Consider the following 11,672-nt stretch of genomic DNA (forward strand, 5'->3'; position numbering starts at 1 on the left):
GGAGCGGAAGCGGTCGACTGTGGCATAATAAAAGCTCCGCTGCTTTCGAGTCGTGTGTCGCGCTCGTTCAGCGGCCTCGTTTAGCTTCGACGGCTTTCAGCCTCACCCTCCTTCATTCTACTACGTTAATAAATCATTAGCTCATCCATGAACATGATTGATTTCTGCGTCCCATCGGATTGCTTCGGCTGTGGGGATGAAGACAACAACTCTCATGATTCCACACTCAGTCATCTAACTACACCTTTGTTTCTTTGTTTGTTTTGAATCCGTGCCCTCTAGCGGCGAAAAATTACATATTGTGCCTTTAAGATAAGCTTTTTTTGCATATGAAAACTCAGTATTTTTGGTGAGGTTTTTTATGCCATCTCACAATAAAAATGTGATTTGATGTTTGCTAAAGATGTGATTTGTGATCGTTGTTCATGGGTATATAAGGGTGTTTTATGTGTACATCTTTTTCTGAATTAAAAAATACAATTTTGCTTACAATATTTCACACAAAGCTAGAAGATATTAGTTCTTATTAAAATGGCAATTTAAAAAAAAAAAATCTCTAAATGGTCTAAATTCTCTGAAAGTTGTTTTTTTTCTTGATGTTTTAAAAAAATTGTCTCTGGATTAAAAATATTATATATGCAACATTTTCAATCTAGTAAAAAATGTCACACAAAGTTTAAATATAAGCAGTGTTTTTAGATCTTTGTGTAAAGTTGTTGATCTTTACATTTGTTGTCGTTCGGCAGGTCAGCTTGGATTCACGGGTGAGGGAAGTCATCAACCAAAGCCTGACAGAACCCAGCAGTACGATGTATGAGGAGGCCCAGCTTCAGATCTACACCCTCATGCACAGAGACTCCTTCCCCAGATTTCTCAACTCATCTGTTTACAGGGATCTCCTTAACAGCAAGAGGGCCTGCTTAGACACCTAGGTTTCAGCAAGAACATTTGTGACAAAAAAGCCCCAAGGTGCCACTTTCAAAAGGTGTGATGTTTCTTATTTCAAGAGTGAGTAGTTAAGCAATTCTGAGCATCCACTAGTGACCCTGAAGTTCAGTTCTGTTTAAGTGCCAATATGAGCTGCTCAGGCAACTGTGACACAGAAAAAACGTGTAGGAAAACTGACAGATCCATACTTCCTACTCTCAACTTGTCTTTTTTTCATTCACCTGTTTTGTCTCTTTTGACTCCTCAAATCTCCTTTCTATTCCTGTTTACCTCACCTGTTCTCTTTATCTCTCTATTTTCTTTCTACCTGATCCTTTCCATCTTTTATGCCTCCCATATCTGAGGACAGCTGAATAATGTTATTATTATTTTTTTTAAAGAAAATCAAAAAACAAACGGATAAGCGCCGGTAGATGTTAAGCTAGAAAACCTTTGCATGAAACAAGGTTATGGAATTTACTCTAGTTTGACATTTAAGCCCTGGACTACAATGTTTTTTTTTATTAAAAAAAAAGTTTTTTTATGCTGTCATGGGGAGAGAACATTGTAAAGCTCTTGTAAGCGAAGGGAAAATTAGCTGTGCCAATTGTTTTGTAAAAGAGAAGCTGGGAAGCGTAACCGCCGTCCAAACTCTTTCTTTGCGTGTCGACAGTTCTTTAACTGGGAAACATAAGGGCTAGCTAGTGTGATTGGGCAGCTAAATGAATCATGAACATTTCTTTCTCTCTGCAAAAATCACAATGCCTCGACAATGAGTAAGGGCACAAAAGCTGCTGATGCTGGTGACGACACAGTTTATTGTGTGAGTCCTCCTAGCCCCTCCCAGTCCGTAACTAACAGAGAGAAGCACAGGTACTGTATGTCGTGGGCTATAAGCTTCGCTGGATTGACCGAGAATTGCTTGAAAATCATTCACCAACGTTCTGGAGGTTCTTAAAAGAGCTTCGAATTGTCTTACACATTACAGAAATGTATTTTATTAAACAAAAGTGTAGTGAACACTATGCCTTGTTTTTGAGAGTTACACTAGATCTGTTTAAAATAACTGTGATCGCCGAGACCTGCTCGATGAGGTGGCGCGACGAAGTCGGATCCATCAGGGAAACTTTGGTTTCTGTCTGTTTTGCGACGAGGAGCGGTCATTCTCGGTCATTTTCACAGCTCGGAAAACGGCAGGTTATCGAAAACAAGTCAGTCTTTTTTGTAATACTTTTCTCCAGCATGCGTTTCTTCTGTTGTGTCATGTACACATTGCAATACTCAACCCAGATATGATGTGAACCTCTGCGGGAAGCATCATGTTGAAGATGATACTTATAACAGATGATTTCCTTTAGAGGTTTAGACGTGTGTCCCTCAAGAATGACAGCTTTTCAGCTCCATGTTGTTGGATTCAAACTTGAATGTTGCTGTTCAATTTTCTAGACATTTATGTGCTATTGCAATCGCAGCAGCCAGTGCATGAAAACACGATATTTAAAATACTGGTGTGTTAAACCACTCTCTCACCTTTTATTCAAGAGTGAATTGCATTTAAACCAACGTTTTCTGGTCACCATACCCAACCTCAAAGTGTAATTTTCCCTGAACTCTTGTGCCAATGAATGAACGTTTGTTAAGTAAGTCATGATCAAGTTTGTTGTTGTTGGGCTTTCTTACTGGTGCTCTGAGAGTTAAGTGCCATTCACTCTGCAGGTTTACCACATTAAAATGAAAACCTTTGTCACTTTTCAGAGTGCATAGCTATCCTTCTTTGAAGTATTTGTGTGTTTGAGCATCAGCCAATGTGAGTAGCTCCTTCATTTATGTTGTTTTACAAACCGAATAGTAGTTTACTTACTGAAGCAGCGAACCATCATGGGAAGCTTGGCTTTCCCACGTTTCTAAAACAAAATTATTGAATTTTCTTGTTTGTTTTAAAAGAAAAAAAATCATGTCATTAAAGAAATGAGCAATAAATCAAAATTGTCTTGCTCTAAAAAAAAAAAAAGAAAGATCCTGCATGACACATGGACATTTACCAAACTATATTTAAGGGGGGAAATCAGAGGTTGACGAAACTGACACACACTTACTGTAAGTGTTACGATAAATGTCAATGAAAAATAATGTGACTGTATGGCTATTTCAATCTGTACATGTCAGTGATCCAGGAAGTCCAACATCATAGAGGTTATTGAAACTACTGGACAGGGAACAAAGTGAATATATGATTATTTAAGGTCACTTTAAAGCAGATATGGACAGATTTAAAGGGGTCCTATTATGCTCTTTTACAAAGTCTTGATTTTGTTTTGGGGGTGTTCTAGAACAGGCTCTCATACTAGGTTGTTCGAAAGAAAAAAGCTACTCGATTAAGACTGAAATAAATCTGTGTTGTGTCTACTGTGGGTTGACAGTTCACTATTGATGTAAACTGCATATTGAATGTAAGGTACTGTGCATGCTAAAGTTTATTTGTTCAAGTGATGGGAAAACTCTGGGCTCTGGAGCCGCACTGGGCAGGAGGGAAGTAATTGAATTATTTGTGGATGAAGCAAGTGTCTATTCTTGTTTTTAAGGGTGCTTCAGTCTTTTTTGCAAATGTTGAAGGGCTACTTTGGGCACTTTAAACACGCTTTTCACGAACAAGAATATCTACCTCTTGGTTCTGTTCTCTCCATATGCTTTGAAACTACTGGACAGGGAACAAAGTGAATATATGATTATTTAAGGTCACTTTAAAGCAGATATGGACAGATTTAAAGGGGTCCTATTATGCTCTTTTACAAAGTCTTGATTTTGTTTTGGGGGTGTTCTAGAACAGGCTCTCATACTAGGTTGTTCGAAAAACAACCTAGTATGTTATTTTTCATATATTTTACATTATTACAACACCTCTCTTCTCAGTCTGGCATGAACGGCTCGAATAGTTCCCGTATCAAATGAAGGTGTAAATATTGCGTCAAAATCAAATCAATTTGAGCGCAATTTAAACTCGGATGATTGTAACCACTCTAAGTTCGCCTGCCTTGGGAAAGCTAGTGTGTCTGCGACATAGTGATAACACTCGTTGCCTTCTCTAGTGCAGCTCAACCAGGTCTCGTCCCATTCGTCGATATTTGTGATATCACAAATCCCGGAAAATATACGTTGTAGTGCAAACGAGTCATTTGTTGTAGTTTTTGAAAAGTGATTTCTGTCACGAACAAGAATATCTACCTCTTGGTTCTGTTCTCTCCATATGCTTAATATAGAAGAGCGAGCCTCGAAAAACAACGTAGCTTGCACGCATTTAGATTGTGTTGACTTGGTTTAGAGCCACTGGTGAACTGGCAGGTGCTTTTAATGGAGTGAATTTTAGCTCAACCTCATTGATTAAACTTCTCATACTTTAGTTATGTTGCTTTTCTTCCTGTTTAAACAAAAGATTGACAATTTATGCCCAAGCAAAGACACATTTGCTGTTTAAAGAAAACACTCATTTATACCAGTAACCGTTACAGCATATGCTTGCGTTATGTGATATACGAATTGCTGTAGTTACAGAAAAAAAAGTGTTAACAGCACTCAGTAGTACTTGATCGGTTGCGTCACAGCATTAGTAGTGTGCTTCACAATTATTCACTGTAAGCACATGAAATATGCTTTTTACATTCATCAGTGTCATTGATTTGAAGGGTCATATAGGGTAACCTGAATTTTAGGGTGCTTTCACACTAGCACTTTTGGTGCGCACCCGGGTTCGATTGACGTCAGAGTTCGGTTCGTTTGGATGATGTGAACGTTGTCTTCCGAACTCGGGTGCGCACCCGCGAACCGTACCAGAGTCCGCTTAAAAAGGGTGGTCTGGGGTACGGTTCAAGTGAACTCCGGTACGGTTCGCTGCTGATGTGAACGCAATCGTACCAAATCACGGAAGTGAACCGCTATTAATGACGTATTATTTGATAAAAATGTGTGTTTGTGTGTGTTTCACTCACTTTCCTGACGAGCGTGACTGACGCGCTGCAAGCAGAGAGCTGTATATCTCATTTCTGTTCACCTTCAAAGTTGAACACAGTCCAACGGGGGGAGGGGGAGGGGGGAGCAATCGAACTCGGGTTCGGACCAAGCAATCGAACCAAGTGTGAAAGCACCCTAATGACCATCAATATATATGAATATTGCAAGGAAGAAGGCTTCATGCATCAGCTTTTATTTCATTAAATCATTTTTCACTATCACATGGAACTGGAAAGAGATCAGGTAACATTTTTCATTAAAATTCTGTTGCCTGACTTTAAAATCATAATTCATAGTTAATTTATTGTTGTGTTACTAAAGCCTCATCGTTGGATTCTCAAAAGTTGTTGTGTCTTTATATCAGTTCACAATTACATTCCAATTGTTTTCCAGATAAAACAGCCTGACTATGACTAACTCCACAGAGTAAATACTAAATTATTTAATTTCAACATCTTTTTGCTAAAATATTGTGTATCACAAATGTAGTAACTTTACATATTATAACAAAACATAGTTTAGCTGCTCCAATAACACAAACAACCTGCCAGTTGCAATTGTCAGATATTTTTATATAAATATACCAAACAATTTCAAAATTGTTAGAAGGGATAGAGAAGCCCTGTGTACATTTATGCTATGATGAAAATGAAGAATTATCAACTGCTATAATTTCATGGCATCTTTCACAGACTCTGGAGCCAAACTGACTTCTGTATCACAGTTTATCACAGTCACCCTGAAGTGCCTTGAATGTTTAGGCCATGATCTATATTAAAAAAAAAATCACAATGGAAGATAATCATGATGTGTTCATTTAAGTGATGAGAAATTTTAATCATACCTCTGAAGTGTATCACTCAAAGGTATAAGTTCTTATTATTGACAAAAAAATTGGAGGCAAATAAAAAATGGAAATTAGTGCAGTATTATGATACTGTATTGTACTGCAGACGGAATCATTTAATAAAAACTATAAGCATATCATAAAAAACTATCAGTTTCACAGACAAAGGTATTATTCAAAGTATCATTCTGTAAATGACAACACATTTGACATTTTCACCCATTATTTATTAGATTGCAGATTATACAAGAGCATGCAATGTCCCATTTGGTCCCATTTACAGTGAACCATAATTTTCAGAGTAGTTATCTGTTTAATTTCAATGCCTCAACTTCATTTTTGCTGCTAATGTTTGATCCGATTTCGAGAGTTCAGGAGTTTTTCACTTGACGGCTGTCACAGTGATGGCTAACAGCTGTTGATAATGATTTTATAAGCATGGTATGACTTGGAAAAATATTCTTTCTTGCCAAAAGGCTTCTTTTCTAAGCAAATGAAGTGGAGCCTGTGCTTTGTGATTATAGGAGTGCCGTCCTCATGGACGAGGTCTCGTTTTAATTGGTTTTCCACTACCTCTCGTTATGCTTAGTTGTTTTTTTTTCTCATAAAGTTAATGTTTATTTTGATCTACTTGAAGCCTAATACTGTAATTGAGATGTATACTGAGGGTTTACTAAGAAGAGTAGCATTTTGTTTGTTTGTTAATTCCTTTCAGCATAATTATGATATATACTTACAAAGAATTCAGGAAACGTACTATTTAAGGGCTAATCCCATATTGCCTATGCAAATATCTTAATTGTCATATTGGAATAATTAGTGACTGAGGAATGGTTTCCTGAAATTGGGTGGAACACTGGTTTACATTTGCCCTTTTTCTGATATTCCTTAGTCTCTTCGGTCACATAATATGTCATATATAAAATCCTTCTTGATGAAAAAGCTACTCAGTTAAGATTGAAAGAAATCTGTGTTGTGTCTACTGTGGGTTGACAGTTCAATATTGTTGTAAAGTGCATATTGAATGTAACGTGAAGTTTATTTGTTCAAGTGATGGAAAACTCTGGCCTCTGGCGCCGCATTGGGCAGGAGGGAAGTAATTGAATTATTTGTGGATGAAGCGAGTGTCTTTTCTTGTTTTTAAGGGTGCTTCAGTCTTTTTTTGCAAAGGTTGAAGGGCTACTTTGGGCACTTTAAACACGCTTTTCACGAACAAGAATATCTACCTCTTGGTTCTGTTCTCTCCATGTGCTTAATATAGAAGACCGAGCCTTGAAAAACAACGTAGCTTGCACACATTTCGATTGTTTTGACTTGGTTTAGAGCCACAGGTGAACTGCCAGGCGCTTTTAGGGACTGAATTTTAGCTCAACCTCATTGATTAAACTTCTCATCCTTTAGTTATGTTGCTTTTCTTCCTGTTTAAACAAAAGATGGACAGTTTGTGCCCATGCAAAGACGCATATTCTGCTTAAAGAAAGCACTCATTTATTCCGGTATCTCTTATAGCATGTGCTTGCGTTATGTGATATATACGGATTGTTGTAATTACAGAAAAGAAGTGTTAACAGCAGCACTCAGTATTCACGGCATTACTAGTGTGCTACACCTTTCACAATTCTTCATTGTAAGCACATGAAATATGCTCTTTACATTCATAAGACATCAATGCCATTGATTTGAAGGGTTAAGTAGGGTCACCTGAATTTTAATGACCCTCAATATATTTGAATATTGCAAGGAGGAAGGCTTCATGTATATCAGCTTTTCTTTCATTAAATAATTTTTCACTATCACATGAAATTGGAAAGAGATCAGGTAACATTTTTCATTCAAATTTGTTGCCTGACTTTCAAATCATTATTCATAGTTCATTTATTGTTGTGTTTCCAAAGCCTCATGGTGGTGGATTCTGAATAGTTGTTTATATCAGTTCACAATTACATTCCAATTGTCTTCATGATTAAACAGCGTAACTACGACTAAAGTAAATGCTGAATTATTTAATTTCAACATTTTATTGCTAAAACATTGCGTACCACAAACTTTACATAGTAAAACAATCACACAAACAACCTGCCAGTTACAACCAAACGATTTCAAAATTATTAGAAGGGATACATTTATGCTATGACAAAAATGGAGAATTATCAACTGCTATAATTTCATGGCATCTTTCAGACTCTGGAGGCAAACTGACTTCTGTATCACAGTTTATCACAGTCACCCTGAAGTGCCTTGAATGTTTAGGCCATGATCTATGATTTATAGCTATTATCCCAAGGGAAGCTGTTTGTCTTTTAAAAGCCTGTGCTCTTCTCTAGGATTGAATGCATGATGCACGCGGTAAGCAAAAGACATTTGGGACACATGCAGGAAAATGTTAAAGCCAAGATCTTTGGAAATAAGTGTGAACTGATCATATTTCAGCATTTTTAGCCTTTCAGCTTGTGTCATTGTCCTCTGCTCAAAAACCATCATCATCCTGATTACAAGTTGTGCTTATTATACAAGTGTTTGGTGCCTATTATATGTTACATAATGAAATATCAAATCTTTCGTCCCATTGTCACAATATTTTTTTTCTTACACAATACAGACTTGACCTGTTTTGTTTCTCCTAAGATCAGACACAGATCAGGCCTTCACTGAAGGCGTTCTTTAGAGCTGTGCCATGATACGAGTTCTAATAAATCACCTATTTTAATATAAACGATTTTAAAATGAGTATTCAATCATATATGTCTTGTTTTTAATACCAGAGGACAAACTATAATGCCTTTGTAAATTATAACTCATAAAAGAAAAAAAAAGATCTTTTATATTTGGCATGCGTTTGCTATTTAAAATAGTTTAGTCAACACAATACAAGTACAAGTATATATAGAAGTACTGCAATCTGCAGAAAATAACACTGAATCTCTAGGAGGAGTTTTAGAAATGGACATATATTGGGAATATTAGTAGTTTCTTTATAAGTGATCATATTTAAATACGGTATTCTGTGCTGAACTCTCAAAACTTGGTGGAATGACTGAAATTTTACTTACAGTAATGAAATTAGTTTACTGTAAATTGATGCGGTTCAGTTCAAGAAAGGCAGTACTTGTTTATTAACAATTGAGCCCAGGCAGATGGGCATCATTCCGATCACATGTACTCCTGCATGAACACTATAAAAACAGAGAACAAATGTATTTGTAGACATCAAATAAGGTGACTTACAATATGGTGCTGCTTCTGTCTGTCTAACACATGGTAACATACTGTACTAAATAGCTAAAGTGCAAAATAACTGTCATTTGTGGAGCAATGTATGACACTAACATGAAAAGTGATTTTATACTCACTTCTTAAGGCCCGTTCACACCAAGGATGATAACTATAAAGATAACGATAAAGATATAGTTCTAAAAGTCGTTCTCAATATTAAAGAATAGCAGAGTCCACACCACAACTATAACGATAAAGACAAAGAGAAACGATATCGTTGGAATCACTTTCAAAACGATTTTTTCCCAGCTGATGAACGATAAAAAATTGACATCCAATCAGAATCCATCCTGCTATCACGAGTTTGAGAATTTAAAGCGGCAGACGAACATGCGCTTAGAATAAACAGACGATATCGTTCGCTGGTGTGGACGCTGATTTTTTCCCAGCTGATGAACGATAAAAAATTGACATCCAATCAGAATCCATCCTGCTGTAACGAGCTCGAGGATTTAAAGCGGCAGACGAGCGTGCGCTTAGAATAAACAGATGATATCGTTCGCTGGTGTGGACGCTAATATCATTATCTTTATAGTTATCGTTCTTGCTGTGAACGGGGCTTTAGCCTGCAATGGCTTGTGCAAAGTTTAAACAAAAAATATCTCCTGACATTGTAGCAATAGTGGTTTGGCATGGTTGGTTTAACGTATAGATCACAGGAATGACATGTCAAGTAATTGACTTTGTCAACCTCACATGCATGAGAACTGTACTAAAGTCTTATCACATTCTCCTCAGAGGATTCACATGAGCTCTGATGGTTCCTTTTGGAAGATCTCCACATCAGGCTCTTCACTTAAATTAATTTTTTTCTGGTTGCAATGTGTTTAACTATTTTTGTCTTTACTCCCCAGACAATAATATTATCATCTCTGAAGTGCATTGAAAGTACTGGCATTCTCGTATTTTCTGGAACGATTGCCTAACATGTGCCAAAATTATTAACCAAATACTTAGATTTATGAAGACAAACTGTCCAGACACAAATTCCTCAAAAAGTCATGGGTATCATATCTATTCTGTGAACTCCACTTTATAATAGCGTGTTAGGTAAAGTTTTGCGCTCATCGATAGGTCTTATAAAACAGTGGAAGCATGTTATTAGTAAAGTCATTGACACGTTTTCATTATAATGTTGATTGAGATATACATTGTAAATGTTGTTTTGTTTGGTTTCTAAATGGGTGTTCAAAATGCTAGTTATATTCATTTTCTAACATAAAGTGAAGCATTGAATGGTTGTTTTAAATGCTCTACATGTTTTAGACAAGTAAATCTTTCCAAATCCAGCAAAAAATTTGATAAAATACAAAACAGCTGGGAGACAACTACTCATTTATTATTAATATTTTCCATATTTTGAATATCATCAAAACTATGAAATAACACATATTAAAGGATGATAATTTGATCTCATCAATTAAAATAAAATAGTAATAATTAATTATAATATTGCTTTTGTAAAGACATTCATACATAGGCACAATGTCTATTTATTTACAAAACAATTTTTTATTATTTAATCATAAGATTTTAGATCAAAACGGGTTATGAGAAAAACATCTGTCAGATGTGATGGTGCAACTTTTGACTGGTACTGTATAGAGATATATATAATAAAATGAATGAGGACAAAATTCAGATTATTTTTCAACTTTTTTATTCAAATTGTGTTCATGGGAGTGGATTTTTAGGTTTTGGAGATCTCCCTATTTATGGGAGCATTATAATATGCAAATAATATTAAAGGGCTAGACTTACCATGAAATATTTGATATTACAACACATTATACAGACCCTCACATAATAAATATACTGGAAGCCCCATGTTTCCTATAGTAAATATGCATGTTTTGCTTTTATCAACTACAGTTCCAGATCCATGTAACTCTTGTAGTTCTTGGAGGAATTATTGAATAAAGTTGTGCTTGCCATACTCAGGGATGTAAAGATCAATTTAAAAACAATCTTCCATGGGCCAATTAATCATCTTATTAATGGTAAAATATCAGAGGAAAAAGGGCATATAGCATGTGCCAAATAGTGAACATGGCAACTTTCAGTTGTTGTTTTTTTTTAGAAGATTTACAGAAAGAATTTTTTTCTTGTCACTGCTTTTAATGCATCAGTAACCAGTTCAGAATCCTTGTAGTGCTTGTATGTTAATATATACCAATGACACATATGGATCACAACACGTTTCAAAACAGCACTGTGCAAGAAAACTACTATGTAACCATCTCTGACACTTTTCTTTAGTCACGTGATCTTACATTACTTAGGCAACAGTTCTTATTTTGCCACTATAAAAATAATCACCGCTGTCAGTGATGGTGTTCATGAAGTGCATACACTCAAAGTGCAAATGTAAATACTTGTAGCCATCAGATTCCACCATTTAATCTCAGCGATGGACAGTAACAAGCTTTTGCCCACTCTCATAAATCTTTTTTTATAGCCATAAAAATGTTTTGCCTGTTCAAGAGCGTTTTTTCCCCCCTTATACTTACATTTCTACACATGGCAGATTTTTTGTTTTAAAAAAAGACATCTGTATGTACATTACTTGAGGGCTTAGGAGTAGGACCATGCTGGGCTGAGGCATTTGGTGGTTGTGGTC

The 11,672-nt window shown here is 36.1% G+C and overlaps 1 protein-coding gene across 1 annotated transcript in view; it reads left to right on the forward strand.

Moving 5' to 3' along the window:
- The window catches only part of LOC107743539 (regulator of G-protein signaling 17-like), a 15,951-nt gene extending 12,758 nt beyond the window's left edge, over nucleotides 1-3,193 (forward strand). Inside the window, exon 6 of the mRNA XM_016556807.1 lies at nucleotides 747-3,193. Coding sequence (XP_016412293.1) covers nucleotides 747-932 — 186 coding nt within the window. The 3' untranslated portion in view covers nucleotides 933-3,193. The remainder of the gene's footprint in view (nucleotides 1-746) is intronic.
- The last annotated feature ends 8,479 nt before the right edge of the window (nucleotides 3,194-11,672 follow it).

This window comes from Sinocyclocheilus rhinocerous, unplaced genomic scaffold (genome assembly GCF_001515625.1).
Source record: "Sinocyclocheilus rhinocerous isolate Xijiao unplaced genomic scaffold, SAMN03320098_v1.1 scaffold677, whole genome shotgun sequence".
Taxonomy (NCBI): domain Eukaryota; kingdom Metazoa; phylum Chordata; class Actinopteri; order Cypriniformes; family Cyprinidae; genus Sinocyclocheilus; species Sinocyclocheilus rhinocerous.